At 43.1% G+C, this 16,672-nt stretch overlaps 2 protein-coding genes and 1 pseudogene across 2 annotated transcripts; 2 read left to right on the top strand and 1 right to left on the bottom strand.

The window, feature by feature from the left end:
- The first annotated feature begins 5,769 nt into the window (after positions 1-5,769).
- Positions 5,770-9,121, top strand: LOC145973722 (uncharacterized). Its single transcript, XM_083103299.1, has 2 exons — positions 5,770-8,958; positions 9,113-9,121. Exons 1-2 carry the CDS (start codon positions 5,770-5,772, stop codon positions 9,119-9,121), a joined length of 3,198 nt encoding a protein of 1,065 aa, XP_082959425.1.
- A 697-nt stretch (positions 9,122-9,818) lies between these two features.
- On the bottom strand, positions 9,819-10,798 carry LOC145973721 (uncharacterized). The gene is made up of 2 exons (XM_083103298.1): positions 10,736-10,798; positions 9,819-10,418 (listed from the first exon to the last, which is right to left on the bottom strand). The coding sequence occupies exons 1-2, from the start codon at positions 10,796-10,798 to the stop codon at positions 9,819-9,821; spliced, it is 663 nt and encodes a 220-aa protein (XP_082959424.1).
- A 233-nt stretch (positions 10,799-11,031) lies between these two features.
- Positions 11,032-16,199, top strand: LOC145973720 (uncharacterized; annotated as a pseudogene).
- Positions 16,200-16,672: the final 473 nt, after the last annotated feature.

Genomic DNA, 16,672 nt, shown 5'->3' with positions numbered 1-16,672 from the left:
ATATTCGTCGCTGTCTGAATTAGTATAGGGAATCTCAAAAGTTGCAAGGGGTATTTCGATATTTATCGGGGGAACAGCTAAGGGTGTGGCTGGAATATCCACCTCGTCGTAACCTATAGGTGAGTAACTTGGAGGAGGGTAGAAATCGTCGTCTTCTGGTGAGTAATTATATTGCTCTGGGTTTGACGCTATCTCAGCGTTTCGCTCTTCAGCTTCCAAGATAAAGTCGCTCAGTTCTTCAGGTAGTTCCTCTGTTGTTTATAAAGGGGTATAGTTATTTTCCGTAGGTGGTGTCGTTGAAGTGAAAGTATTTATCTGAGTGTCGAGGGGTTCTTGGATTTCTGTATTTCCTTCAGTTAGAGGGGGAGACAGATCGTTTGACGTTGAAACATTTATTTCTGCGATCTCTGGGATGGAAGGAGAAGACTGATTTATCGTAGATGGGGTTGGCTCTATAAGTTCGTTTAAGAATGAGGAGCGATTAAGCAGTAAACGTCGGGTGCTTCTATTTTTGTCGTATATGGCGAGAGGCCTTGCGAATGGTATGTTCGCGTCGAGTACCCGGGGTTGAGCGTCGCGCGCGGACCATCTATTAATTATATAGTTTGGTAACAATTCATTTAATTAACCCTTGTGTGCATACCCGGGGTACCCGTGTACCCACCACGTCCCTTTTTTTAATGTAAGTCGATAAGGAATCAAAATTCCGTGATAAACCACCGGATCGTCGTTATTCAACTCAATTCAAAGCAAATAAGTGCATTGAGGATTGTTTAAAAATTTTTTTTAGTCAAAATAATCGAACCTAAAGTAAACATACGTCGCGGTCACACCCGGGTATCCGGGTACCCACCATGAAAAAAATTGAATTGCTATTGTTCATCATAATTTGTTATTGATCAATTTGATTATTCACGTGATTTATATTGCATAATAATAAAATAAACAAATAATTAATAAAAATAACATCATTTATTTATTACATTCATGGCATTTAGCGAAAGTTGTTGCATGTTCATCGCAGACTAATATAACGCATGATGTTACGAAACCTGTTATTCCCCATTGCCGCTCGATAGAGTGGATATAAAATTGAACTCCACATATCACTTGTGTGATCAGTATTAGAGTTATTCACACCAGAGCAAATCAAAATGGCAATGAACGAGTACATTTCTTGTACAGTAACAGGCTTCCATTCGCGCTGCAAATCTGGATGTGCTTCATTGAATGCTGTATAGACTGACATAGCCTTTTTATTTGTATGTCGACAGATAATGTTCACCATATCTACTGTCAATATCTTCTTAAAAGTGTCACTAATTGAAAGTGTCTCGGTACTTCTATGAGGACCACTTCGCTGACGCACAACATTGTAAGACGCAGTTTGATATTGAGGAGGCGGTGTTTTATTCCACACAGTTTTGTCTTTGCCTATGTAGGAATTTTGTATTTCTCCCGCTCGTGCTGCAGCTGCCGCTTCATCCTCTGCCTCACTTTCACTGCCTTCAACCTCTTCCTCTTCCTCTTTGTCAATGTCTTCATCATCTTCTTCGTCATCAATTTCATGAGCACTGAACCCTTGATTATCTATATTATCAATAATTTCATCACTATCAGAAGCTGCATTCTCTGGCATACCGTCATCTGGAAGCCAGTCCTCGTCTTCGCAGTCAGACTCCACGTTAGACTCATCATCCTTCCCCAACATCGCGTCCAAATAAGCTTGCCTCTCATCGAAATTCAATCTGAGATAAAATTCATGCATTATATACTTTTTCAATAAAATAATAGAAAGAAATTAGAATTTTCAAATAAAACGCTGAGTAAAATTACAGATGTATATTCTATTTTACCTTGCAAACTCAGTCCTCGATAATTCTTCCATGACTCGTAATCAATTCAGCAGCAATAGATACGTGAATCTTGAAAAAATATTCTAACTGAAATCGTCATTGCACAAAGAAAAACACAGAACAAAGAGAAGCGACGCTTCAATCTCAATACACTGTGTAGCCAAACGTCCCCACTTTCGTAGCACGTCTGTACACGTGAAGAACACGTTTCATACTAACGCGCATGTGCTCAGTCCTTCTTCTAGACGTAAAAGAGGGGGCTGGACCGTTTGTATTCAAAATTCCGAGCACCTAGGATTCTATCAAGATAAAATTGACCGCGAGGATCCCTCTATTCCCTTCTTTTGTACGAACTGCAGCGGCTCAATTGATTCGAAAATACCTCAAGCATCCACTTTTGGTGTTAATTTATTGAAATAAACGTTTTAAGGAAACGGTTAGAATTGCATAAATATTCGAAAAATTAAAAAAGATGCGAGGTGGGTACCCGGGTACTCAGGTATGCAACAACGTGGGTAAAGTTGGGTATGCACACAAGGGTTAAGTAAAGATGGAATAATATTGTATAGGGATTCGATGTTACTTACGTTGACCAACACCTGTTAAATAAAAGAAAAGGTTTCGCGTGACTATCCGTTCAGTAAAAATAATTATTAACCAAAAAAGTAAAGAGAGGAATAGTCAGATCTAGTCATTGAAGCTTCATAAGGGTTTAGATCGCGGCTAGAATATAATCGGAGAAGAATAAATTATAGTAGTAATAATGTAGTAATGGATTACCGACCCGGGGTAATTATCGACTCACGAAAATTACCGACCGATGGTAATATAGGGTTCTGTTTTACCGACCGATGGTAATATAGATTTCTGTTTTACCGACCATCGGTAATGTACGTTTCTGTTTTTACCGACCGATGGTAACATCAGTTTTTGCCGACCGTCGGTAATGTAGATTTCGGGTTTACCGACCGATGGTAAATTAAGTTTATGAATTATCGACCAATGGTAATGTAGATTTCGGTTTTACCGACCGATGGTAACGTTATGGACTGACGGTAATTTATATAATTTTGTTAAATTATTAGGTTAGTTTTGTTTTTAAATTGCGATTTGAATATCTAAAGCCGGTTTACTGAAAATCGAAGAGGCTTGAGGAGGAATAAGGAGATTGGATACATTAATAATGTTTCCACCTGTCAAACGTCTGGCTTAGTATTAACTTTACAATGTCAGGTTATAATTAATGAAGTATATTAAAATGATAATTGAAATTATCGAAAGCTAAGCCAGTGTATCATCACTAATTTCTGGGATGTATCTCGTGTCTTGAAATCAAGGTTAGATTCAATCTGACGGTTGCGTCAACCAGCTCCAAAATTAAAAGACAATCTCATGAAAATTGCCAATTAACCGGGCCGAAATTGTATCTTCGCCTACTCAAACGTCGATTGACAGGACACTCTAGTTCCGTTTTCCAGGAATGGTCAACAGCTCCAAGAAAAAAAGGAAATTTCCCCGAGGATAATTGCCCTTTTTACTGCGCCGCGCCTTGGGCAATGTTCTGCCGAAGCAGCCTCGCCTTATTCACTGTCGAGTCGTCTTATCAAAGAGATAAGTCCCAGTAAAAGTCATTCAAGTTCGAAATTAAATTAATTGAGGGCTGGGAAAGATTTGCTTATGAGTCAGTGTCTATCTGTCTGCTGATTTAGTTTTATTAAGTTAATATTCATTCCTTATGCAATACTAAATCTGAGCTCAAATTCTATGATTCGACCTGTCTTTAAAGAGTGCGTCCCGTGCTCTTTCGAGTAGTGTCGATGTACAGGAAATGGTCAACAGCTCCAAGTTAAAAGGAAATTTCCCTCAGGATAATTGCCTTTTCACTGTGCCGCAAGGAGTTATCCTCACCGTACATCAATTGACTACTAAGGCGACATTTCACTCTTGTGGTTTAAACCAAAGACCGGTTGAATACTCAATAATCAAAAGATAATTATATTTGAAATAAAGTTTTTAAGATTAAGATAAATGGAGAGTAGGGATGCGGAAATGTGGATTGTTGAAGGTATAGATTCCCGAATTAAACTATCATGCAGTTTAATTTTATTAATGTTAGTAGTAAGTTGAAATGAAATTGAATTAAGAATTTAGATGAGTGACATTCGGCTGTGTACTCACTAATGATCTGCTGTACGTTGATGAGTGGAAACTACTTCCTTCCACTGGATGCCGTCTACCTCGGTGATGGCTCAGGAAGAGGGATGCAGTCCAAGAAGTCGTCGTATAATAATAACTGAATTTATTGGATAAGTATAAGTACAGAGTTGCAAGTACAGATGTCAAAGTCCAAGACTGTTGAGCTAAATGCCGGAAGTTGTTGAATATTGAAGATCGTTGGGCAAAATGCCAGTTATTAACTGTTGAAAACGTTGGGCCGAATGCGAGGAGGACCGCTCTGAACGGGTTTATATAGTCGTTGGTCCCAGTTTTGCACACGGGTCCAATAGTGGAGGATGCGCTTCGATGTGGAGGGAGTTGAGCTGTGATTGGTTCCCTCCTTTGCTTCTGGATGCGCGCGCCTCAAGAGGTGCGTGCGCCTCGAGAGACGTGCCGCGTTGTCAATAGGTGATTGGTTTCCTCTGACGTGCTGGACGCGTGTCGACTTGTGATTGGCTCCCTCTGACGTGCCGGATGCGCGCGCCTCGGAAGATGCGCGCGCCTCAGCATGGACGGCGCGGTCGCTCATTGATTCCCTTCTCCGGGCTGGTTGCGCGCGCCGCTGGCGCAAGCGTGGGGAAGATGCGCGCTGCTGGGCGTTGCCGCAGGAATTGGGCGTAGTTTAATTTGTAGATGGTGGGACTCTTTAGAATTGGAGTGGGGGTGACGGAGCGGTCAGTATAGAATCGGCTATACTGGTTACATTGTCTTTTGACATATAATTTTTATAATAATTATTTTACTATCAGAATTTCCTTGCAGTTCACATGCATATATTTTCTAATGTAGAATTTTAAGCTCTAACTGTAGAAATGTCAACGGGGTTTCTAGCATGCTCCGTTCAAAAGTTCATTCTTTTCCTTTGTGTATTATAATATAAAAATGCTTTTAAATATTATTAATAAATTCTGATAGCGTAATTATTATAATTGCAATTCTTTTAACATCTAAATATATATATATTTATGATTATGTAGTGGGATATAGATATATGTATATACAGGGTGATTGTTTGATCCTCTTTTATGCAGTATTCATGCCTAGCTGCCGATCAAAAATCAACTATCAGGGGCACGAAGCACTGACCGCGCTCACTACCTTTTGTTTTTGACTGCCCCTGCGTGGTGGCAGTTATGTCGCCTAGTCAGTTGGCCTCATGGCGTAGAGCAAACAAGACTGTTTCTTTGTTAATTAATTAAAAATAAATATGCATATCAAACCAACAAGAAAGTGGGCTCGTGATTTATTGTAAACACAGCCATTTCACCCATACATGGAACATGGTCCTTCGAGCCGGATAGTACCGGATACATTATCGAATAATTTGACGAATATTGGCAAATATTCAGAAATATCAACACAAACGGCATTTTCTTCTTGAGAATCACGGAGCGTGTCTGTGAATATCTGTGACAAGGCGTTACAGCAGACGTATTATCCACAGCAGCAAACCGAGTAGCAAGGCTACGTAACACAAGCATTGTGAATCAGCACAAGTATCGACGATTCTCGACGGCATAACGACGATCGTCGACGGCCATTTTTTTCCTTGCGGACATATTGGTGAGTCGCATCATATTCTCGTCCTTGACGACGATACGACGGCCATCTTTTCTTTTTTGTGGACATTCTGGTGAGTCACGTCATATTCTCGTCTTTATTACATCTCAAAAAAAAAAACTATTGTTTCGTTGTAATGGCGGAAGCCGAATTAAAGAAGGCTAGAATAAAACGCGGGGCGATTAAGAGTGCTCTCACGCGAGCTCGCACATTTCTCGATTCTGACGATGCAATCACCGCTATCTTATCACAAATACATCAACGTAAACAAAAGATAGAAGCAACATGGGATGAGTTCGATAAAGTCCAAACAACGATAGATCTCGCGACAGATGAGGAGGTCATGCACGAAGAAAGAAAACTTTTCGAGGATGCATATTTTGATATTATTTCGCGATTTGACGAACTTATATTATCTCGCACACCCGCCGAAGTTGTCGCGCCGCCACGAGAAGATGAGCGAGCGCATCGGCATGAAGTTAATAATAATTTGCGATTGCCGAAAATTGAATTGCCGACTTTTTCAGGAGGATATGAAGAATGGTATCCATTCCACGATACTTTCCAGTCACTCATACATGATGTGGAAGCCATTCCAAGCATTCAAAAATTCCATTATTTGAGATCATCGCTCCGAGGTGAGGCCGCCGATGTTATACAATCTCTAGAGGTTTCTGCGGACAATTACTTAGAAGCATGGCAGATGCTGCGCCAAAGATACGACAATAAACGACTAATTGTTCAAAAACATATAAAGGCAATGTTTGAGTTGCCCACAGTGTCAAAGGAAAATCATTCATCTCTACGATCTCTCATCGACGGTACTCTAAAACATAAACGTGCCCTGCGAGCTCTCGGTCGTTCCACAGGCGAATGGGATGATCTTCTTGTGTATTTGATCACGAGTAAACTCGATGTAGTTACTAATCGAGAATGGGAAAACAGTTTGAAGGAACCGAACATTCCGACACTTCAGGAGTTAATAGACTTTTTGGAACATAGGTGCCATACGCTAGAAATAATTCAAAGAAAGGCGCTACCGTCAAGCACGTCAGTCACTGCAAGCAAACAGCGCCAAGTGAGATCAGTTTCTGCAAACGCTGCGGTCCAAGGCAAAAAATGTCCTATTTGTAAAGGTGAGCATTTTGTATTCATGTGTGACACGTTATTAAAAATGAGCGTTCAGGACAGATCAAAGGCTGTTAGAGACAGCAAATTATGTTTGAATTGTTTGAGATCCACATCGCATCAGGCTAAAAATTGTTCTTCGCGTGGATGTAAAACTTGTGGTAAGCGGCATAACACGTTGCTACATTTCGCATCATCTGAGGATCAAGGCGAATTGCAAAAGGAGTCCAAGCAAGGAGAAGCAATAGCTCAATCTTCAATAGTCACGAGTGCAATTCGTCCTGAGGACCACAATGGTCAAGTATGGCTATCGACTGCGATCATTCAGGTGTTAGACGTAGACGGGAATGCTCATTCATGCCGTGCCCTTCTTGATCCTGGTTCCCAATCCAATTTGATAACGGAAACATTGGCGAAGAAATTGAGATTACCGTGCCACACTGTAAACATTCCTATTGTGGGAGTAAATCAAGCAATGAGTCTCGCCCGAAATATCACAAAGGTCACGATTAATTCAAGACATTATTCATTTCGCAGGGAAGCGGATTGCCTCATATTGAAGCGTATCACAGACAGGCTTCCATCGGTATCATGCAACAAATTAAGCTTAGATATTCCGCAAAATCTAAGGTTAGCGGATCCCAAATTCCATATTTCAGATGACATTGACATGCTTATTGGAGCTACAATTTTCTGGGAAAGTTTGTGTGTCGGACAAATTAAGGCCACATCTGAGCGTCCAGTTCTCCAAAAAACGCTTTTCGGTTGGATATTAGGTGGCTCAAGTGAATCCACGAGACAGAAGCGAATGCCGACACATTGCAACCTCATTACAAACCAACAACTTGACGCAAGCCTCACAAGATTCTGGGAGCAGGAACAATGTCCTAAACGAATTACTCTTACAGCTGAAGAGAAACTCTGTGAACAGCACTTTGTAGAAACACATCGTCGTGACGACGAAGGACGATTCATCGTGCAACTTCCGTTTAGAAGAGATATAATCGAGCAACTTGGTGAATCTAAAGATATAGCATTGCGTCGATTTTACGCGTTGGAACGGAAGCTGAATAAAAATCCAACGTTACGAAATCAATACACTGAATTTCTCGACGAATACCAACGATTGGGACATATGGAATCGGTTGGAAAGCATGACTCATCGACAACTGGTTATTACTTACCGCATCATTCTGTCATTAAAGAAGCGAGTTCAACTACTAAATTGCGTGTCGTTTTTGATGCATCTTGCAAAACCACAACCGGAATTTCGCTCAATGATGCACTCATGGTAGGGCCAACTTTGCAGCAAGATCTCTTAGACATAATTTTCCGATTTCGTTGTTGGCAATACGTTGTGACGGCCGATATAGAGAAGATGTATAGGCAAGTTCGTGTTGAGCAATCTCAAACTCGATATCAGCGTATTCTTTGGAGAACAAATCCAGAAGAAGAAATAAGGGCATTTGAGCTCAAAACGGTCACTTATGGCACCGCATCGGCATCGTTCTTATCGATACGAGCATTGCAAGAATTAGCACACATAGAGAGATCAAATTTCCCATTGGGAGCTGCAGCAGTATTGTCAGACTTTTATGTTGACGATCTGTTAACTGGTGCAAACGATTTAGACTTAGCACTCAAGATCCGTGATGAAGTGATGGCTATACTAGCCAAGGGCGGATTCCAATTGAGAAAATGGGCATCGAATTGTCAGGAATTGCTTCAGAATATTCCGGATTCAGCATCAGAGCAATCAGTCTTAACCTTAAGCAAGAGTGAGCATCTATCAACTCTGGGATTACAGTGGCATTCGGTCAACGACACCTTGCAATACCAAGTGAAGCAATCAACACCTTACAACACAGTAACGAAAAGGACTATTCTATCGAGTGTTGCTCGAATTTTTGATCCCCTTGGATTGCTCGGACCAGTCATCATAGTCGCAAAAATTTTAATACAGAAGCTTTGGTTACTCAAACTTGATTGGGACGAAACAGTACCTGTGGAAATTGAGACAAGATGGCGCAATTACGAGGCTCAATTGGCTCTTTTAATCACGCTAAGAATACCTAGAAAGGTCATAATGCAGTCATCGCCTCACACTGTCGAAATGCATGGATTCTGTGATGCTAGTATGGATGCTTACGGAGCCGTAGTATACATTAGAACAACAGGTTCCGATGGTCATAAAGAAGTACGTCTACTCTGTGCAAAATCACGTGTTGCCCCAGCTAAGGCAGTCACTCTTCCAAGATTGGAGCTTTGTGCGGCGCACTTGCTTGCCCAACTAACTCACAGAATTTTACAGACTCTTAGCATTAAATTTGACAACATTTATTATTGGACAGATTCCATGATCACACTGGGATGGATACAAGCAGACGCAAAACGTTGGAACACTTTTGTGGCAAATCGTGTCGGACAAGGCTTAGTTTTTGAATTATTAAAAGAAGTAGTTAACGTATGACGGGTCGAATACAAGAGGCAGGCAAGGGTGGCGCGATTCACCGTCAGACGCGGGTGCTTACGCGGGGCGCCTGCTGCGATCAGCTGGTCGCTATACACATACAGACACACATGCGAACACACATTCTCTCTCTGTCTGACTGTTTTTTTTTTATACGCAGGGGAAATCCTCATGGATATCCCCCCTCCCCGGGGAGAGAGAGAGGGTTATGCCGGACTTCTACCGGCTAAAACCCCTGCGGGTGTCCTCCACCGCGGTGTCACGGGGGACGCCACAGGCATTCTTCTGCGACTCCCCCACCGCAATCCCTCGTTGTAGCCGGGAGGGAGGACACCCGTCCGCCTCCCGGCTCCGTCCAATGAGGTTCTGTCCCGGTGGGAGATCTCCCCGCTCCACACCGGGGCCCCCCTCGCCGCGGCCCCTGAACGGGGCCTCTTCTTATGCCGTGGTGGGGGGAAGGAAGGGGGGGCCACCGAGGAGGGCCATAAGGAGGCCTTCACAGCCCCGGAACCTCCCTCTCACTCCCACCTATCCGCCAAGCCTGCAGTGAAGGGAGGAGTGGGTCTCAACAAGGTCCCTCCCCCCATTCAGTCCCTGTCCAGCGGTGGGGCCGGAGGCCCAATCAGCCTTCTCCTCCCCCGCCGGGTCCTCCTGGCCGCTGCTCTTCTTCGTGCTGCCATTGGGGCGGGCATCATCCGCCGATCCCTCTCCACCTTCTCCTTGTTCCGCATGACCTCCTCGCAAAAGAAGGCCACTGCCCGCCACTCCTCCTCCCCCCTCAGCATCGCCTCAATGACGGCGCCGAGGGAGAGGTCAGCTCCCACCACTGCGACCAGGGCACGACGCTGCACTTCCCAAGCCGAGCAGGCTTCGAGAGTGTGCTGCGCCGTGTCCCGGTCTTCCTCGCAGTGGTGGCACCTGGGGGTTGGTACCTTCCCGATGCGGCACAGGTAGTGACCGAAACACCCGTGCCCGGTCGCCACCTGCGCCACCCGAAGGTGATCCGCCCCCAGGCCCTCCTCATCCACTTCCCGAAAACCGGGAGGACGGCTCTCACAACTCTTTGGTTCTCGCGGGCTGTCCCGGCCAATTGCCGCTGCCAATCCACGAGGACCGAGTCTGCCGCCTTCAGCCTGATGGCCCTCTTGGCCCCCGGCCCCACCACAATTCTCCTCCCCCGGAGCCCCCTAATCCCCCAGTACATCTCGCTCCGGGCCTGGGCCAGGAGCTCCAGGGGAGGCGACCCCGCCAGCACCGCCACCGCCGCATATGCGACCGTGCGGTATGCACGCGCGGCCCTTGAAATTATGGGGCGGTGCGCCCTCGTAGTACTCCCCTGATATTGTTGGACCCCGAGGCAGCACCCGCCCAGATCGGTGCCCCGTAGAGGGCCACCGATCCGACCGCGTCCACATAAAGCTTGCGGACACGGCCGTCCGGCCCCCCCAGGTTGGGCAGCAGCCCCGCCAGCGAGGCCGCTACCCCCCCCCCCCATCCTGGGGGCCAGCTGGGCAAAGTGCTCCTCGAAGGTCCACCTTCCGTCCAAGTGGAGACCCAGATACTTCATCCGAGTCCCCACCTGGACGTCGTGTCCGTCCACCTTAAATGTGAGCCTGGGGGGGGGGCCCCCCGGGAGCCATCATCGAAAGAGACGGCCTCCGTCTTCCGGGGGGCCACTCTCAGGCCCAACGCCTTTATACCGCGGACCACCCCGGCCACCGCGATGTTCCCCAACGCGGTCGCATCCCTCCAGTCCTTCCCCCCAGCTACCACCAGCGTGTCATCCGCGTAACAGATGACATGGCAGCCGGGGGGAAGGACCCTCCCCAATACCTCATCGTACGCGATGTTCCACAGCAACGGGCCCAGAACGGACCCCTGCGGAACACCGCGCACGACGGGCCACCGCCTACGCACCCCCTCGGCATTGCGACAGGAAATACTCCTTCCCATGAAATAGTCCCGGATTACCCTAGACAGGTAATCCGGGACTCCGTGCGCTCGTAGTCCCGCCCCTATCATGTCTCACGGGAGAGTATTAAACGCGTTGGCTATGTCCAGGGACACAGCCAACGCCACTCCCCCGTGCTGGACTATTTGTTCCGAGCGGGCCCGCAGACCATCGATCGCGTCGATGGTCGACCGGCCCGCCCGGAACCCGAACTGGGACTCGTTGAGCCCCGCAACCTGTTGCAGGTGCTCATTGAGCCGCCCCACCAATATCCTCTCCATCAGCTTACCGACCTCATCCAAAAGACAGAGAGGTCGGTAAGCCGACGGATCGTCGGGGTCCCTCCCTCCCTAAGGCACCTCGTAAAGAGGTACCTCAGGGACCCGCCAGCTTCCCCCATGACCAGGGCTTAAATCTTACCCGGAATGCCGTCCGGACCGGGAGCCTTATTCGGCTTCATCCTCCGGACAGCATCCCGCACCTCCTCCGCTGTCACCTCCCAGCCCTCCCTCCACTCGGGCATACGGTCCGAGAGGGGGAAGTGCACTGCGCCCCCCGCTCCCCCGGGGAAGAGAGTCTCCACCACCTCCCCAAAGAAGCCGGGGGCCAGAGACTCCGTAATCGGAGGCGACCGCAGCCTCAATTTCTTGAGGACCATTCTGTACGGGCGCTCCCACGGCTCCTCGTTCAGGGAGGCGAGCAGCTCCTCCCAGGCCCTGGTCTTGGACCTCCCGATGGCGACGCCGAGGGAGTGTCGGGCATCCCGACACTCCCCCCGCGCCCGCTTCTGTAAATAAATATTTAATATTAATATTTTATATGATAATAGTAAAAGTAATAAATATTTTAAAAACACTTATTTAATCTAATTAATTTTTAAATAGATATCATACGATGTATGGATATCACACACATTCATGATAATAATAATATTAATATGTTAAATGTTTATTATGTTTACCGCATTCTTCAATCGAACACATGATCGCGTTCGATAGCGCCAGTAGTACCTTAACCTACCGCAACCTACCATGACAAAAAACTGCTTTCAGACGCCGTGTAATTATCGTCGCATTGTCGCGTCGTCGCGTCGTGTAGTAACGTGTCCGCGCGTGTTTCTTTCATCGAGTGATTTTTAATCGTCAACAGTTATTATTCGACAGTGATTAATAGTGATTAGTGATAGAGTCATTAGTAAATTTCTCGTCTCATCGAGTGAGTAAATAAATGTGATTACGTTAAAGTTTATAAAAGAATACAGTTCATGAAAGAAGAAAAACTTTCAGTTAATAATTTAGTGTGGATTTCTTGTCTTTTGCAACGTGATATCTACGTTAAATTTGAGAATGTACGATCTATCGGAAAATTCATTTCTCCCTCAAGCAATTACAGCAATACATCAAAAGTCATCGAACAAGGTAATAATAACTATTTTTTGACGTTATGTGAAAACAGATCTCGGGAAGTCAGAGGGACAGTGTGTCAAAGGAAATTCGTGAAAAGAGAGGGGTTTTTAATGGGTATGGAGTACCGAGTTGGTAATTCGACTTGGTACTCGAGTCCCACATAACTCACTGGATCGACCGTTGGGTATGCATAAAATGCATTTTCCCCTCTCTCGTAAAAAAAAAAATTACAGGTGAGTGAGCGAATGAGAGAGAGAAAGAGAGAGAGAGAGAGAGAGACAGACAGACAGACAGACAGACAGACAGACAGACAGACAGACAGAGAGAGAATGTATGTGTTCGCATGTGTGTCTGTATGTGTATAGCGACCAGCTGATCGCAGCAGGCGCCCCGCGTAAACACCCGCGTCTGACGGTGAATCGCGCCACCCTTGCCTGCCTCTTGTATTCGACCCGTCATACGTTAACTACTTCCTTTAATAATTCAAAAACTAAGCTTTGGACGAAATTTTGCCAAAGGAAAAATCGTCTTAGAATTCGGTCAAGATTATGTTTTTGCAAAAACATAAAGTTATTTAGAATCACCCTGTATATACAGGGTGTCCTAGACCACCCGTACACCCCTTTTATTTCAAAAACTAAGCATTTTAGAGAAAAACGTTTTCGACAAAAATTTTATGGTTTTGAGGGGAACATAAGATGGTGTCATTGGTTTGACCTTGGATGGCATCGTTAAGGTGAGGTCAAGGACACCTTTAATTTTTTAAATGGAACCACCTATTTTTTATTGCATATTCTTATAGCTTATGTCGAGAGCTTTCCAAAACACTGTAATAAAGTATTTTTTCATCAAGTACTTCTCGAGTTATAAGGTTTGAAATAATTTCTTAATTTTACATAAACCATAAAATATCTAGTAAAATATTCATTTATCGATTATCTTACCTTAATACTTTTATGTACAAAATAATGAGAGGAATCAATTGGTGTAAAGAAAACACAAAATTGTTTCGAAAAAAAAAAATGTAATTTGCAATTAACAATTACATTTTTTTTCTTAAAAATAACTGTGTTTTCTTTACACCAATCGATTCCTCTCATTATTTTGTACATAAAAGTATTAAGGTAAAATAATCGAAATATGAATATTTTACTAGATATTTTATGGTTTATGTAAAATTAAGAAATTATTTCAAGCCTTATAACTCGAAAAGTACTTGATAAAAAAATACTTTATTATAGTGTTTTGGAAAGCTCTCGACATAAGCTATAAGAATATGCAATAAAAAATAGGTGGTTCCATTTAAGAAATTAAAGGTGTCCTTGACCTCACCTTAACGATGCCATCCAAGGTCAAACCAATGACACCATCTTATGTTCCCCTCAAAACCATACAATTTTTGTCGAAAACGTTTTTCTCTAAAATGCTTAGTTTTTGAAAGAAAAGGGGTGTACGAGTGGTCTAGGACACCCTGTATATATATGGTTATTTTCCTTTATTTAAAATTTCTATTTTATTTATATATTTTATTACCTTATGCCTTTTGTTATCATTTATTTTTATAGTGAATCCTTTAATTTTTATATTTCATATATGTATGTGTTACGTATTCTTTATAATTTGTAATTTATTACTTATCATACTGTAAAATATGTTTTATTAATATTCATGTATATAAAATCATATTTTATTCACATTTTCCTATATAAATTTATTACTTTGTCATTGATTATTACGGTTCTTTATTTTTAAATTTTTGATTTATTGTTAATTAATTGATTTGTTATTAATTAATTAAAATTTTTTTTATTTTATTTAGGTTACTTTTGTGAATATTTAAAAGGATATGGGCCAATGAATCATTTACGGGTAGTATGCGGGGCCAAAGCATAAAAATATGCTTTATTCAGATGGCATTGAGGTTGCTGCATAAAACATTTATGATATCGCATCTAGAAATTTATCTGGTAAGTTCATTAATTTTTATATTATGTAACGTATTAAAAATTATATATATATATATTTATATATGTATATACATATTGATACATATATACATATGTGTCAAATGGTTTATTCCAGGACATTTCTTGATGTATATTGGTTAGTTCCGGGACATTGTGTGTTCCAGGTCATGATTTAGTTATTTCGTTAAATCTATCTTTTAATTTAAAAATATCGAGACCTTAACCCTTTTAAAGATATTAAGAATCTTTAAAATACAATATTTTTTCCAGATCATGAAATTTTTAATTATCTAATTTCGTGACGTGATTTCGTTACGTGATTTTTATTAATTACGTGATTTCGTGACGTGATTTCGTGACGTGATTTTTCTAATAAGGACATATATACGAGGTGTGGCTATTAAATAACGAGACTGACACTGCTACAGAAGAAGTACGCATGCGCCAAACGCCAGCGACCGACAGCTGTTTAGCGTGAAGCCTTCTCTTTCGAATGCAGTGCCTCTCGCTTCTGTAAACAAATCCGTATAGCCGTAGCCTTTGTTCGCATTAGAGTTGTTTTTTTGTTTCGCCGGAAAAATGTTAAGTGTAACAATAGAGCAACGAATTGTTGTGAAATTTCACATGAAACTTGAAAAAACCGCTACTGAAACTTATAATTTATTGAAAGAAGTGTATGGCAATGAATGTTTATCGCGTGCACGTGTTTTTGAGTGGTTTAAGCGTTTTCAAGATGGCCGAGAAGACGTTGAAGATGATTCACGCCCGGGTCGCCCTTTCACGTCAAAAACAGATGACAATATCGAAAAAATCGGTAATCTGGTTCGATCTGACCGTCGGTTAAGTATTCGTGCAATTGCTGAAACTGTAGGAATTGACAAAGAATCCGTACGGCAAATTTTACATAACAATTTTAACATGCAAAAAGTGTGTGCCAAATTGGTGCCTAAAATTCTCACGTTTGAACAACAAGAAACTCGCAAAAATGTTTGTACTGACACTTTGAATGCCATTGAAAATGACCCAAACTTATTGGAAAGGATAATAACATGTGACGAATCGTGGTTTTTTACTTATGATCCTGAAACGAAGCGCCAATCCATGCACTGGAAGAGCCCATCTTCACCGAGAGCCAAAAAAGCTCGAATGAGTAAATCAAAATTCAAAGCAATGATGATTGTTTTTTTCGATATTCATACGATTGTGTACCTTCACTGGGTTCCTGAAGGTCAAACTATTAATCAACATTGCTACCTTCACGTTCTTGCTGAACTCCGTGAAAGAATAAGGAAAAAACGACCCGAATTGTGGAAGGACAAGTCATGGGTTCTCCACCAAGACAATGCGCCGGCTCATTCCGCATTGTCTGTCAAGAGGTTTCTAGCCAAGTACAGCATCCCAGTGTTAGACCATCCGCCTTATTTGCCGGATCTTGCGCCGTGCGATTTCTATTTGTTTCCTAAGGTGAAATCTGCATTAAAAGGAACAAGATTTGAGTCCGTTGAAGCTGTGAAAGAGAAAGCGGCACGCGTCCTGAAGGAACTGACAGAAGAAGACTTCCAGCACTGTTTCGAACAATGGAAGATTCGCATGGAACGTTGTAGGGATAGAGGAGGGGTGTATATTGAAGGTGATAATAAGTAAATATGTATGAAATCAAAATAAAATGTTTTACAGCGTCAGTCTCGTTATTTAATAGCCACACCTCGTATATATATATATATATATATATATATATATATATATATATATTGTGACGTGACACTTGGCGGTCCGTCACAAGGATCGCGAGATCCGACCGAGAATGAATTTGGGCCCTCGTTCTCCCCTAATTTAGGGAGAGAGCGGCTATTGGAGGCGAGATTATACTCGCCTTCCGTGCGTACAAATTTATTTGTTAGCGTTAAGATTAGGCTTAAGAGCGGGCACGATGGGAAACGCTGACGGGATCTCATCCGGTGGCTCAAAATTGAGGAAGGAGTACAGGATACAAGGAAACGGGCGAGCGGAGGCGCCGACTAAAAGGAACACGCCAAGCTAAGTATTATTATTTAATTGCGTCAATAATAAAGTCCACTTAAGACTACCGCTGCCGCCCCTGTAAACATTCACATGCC

Source organism: Camponotus vicinus, unplaced genomic scaffold (assembly GCF_025532165.1).
Source record: "Camponotus vicinus isolate PSW18456_S1 unplaced genomic scaffold, iyCamVici1.0 SCAF_6, whole genome shotgun sequence".
Taxonomy (NCBI): domain Eukaryota; kingdom Metazoa; phylum Arthropoda; class Insecta; order Hymenoptera; family Formicidae; genus Camponotus; species Camponotus vicinus.
The sequence above is the reverse complement of the archived record's forward strand: the minus strand, read 5'-3'. Positions and strand labels throughout refer to the sequence as shown.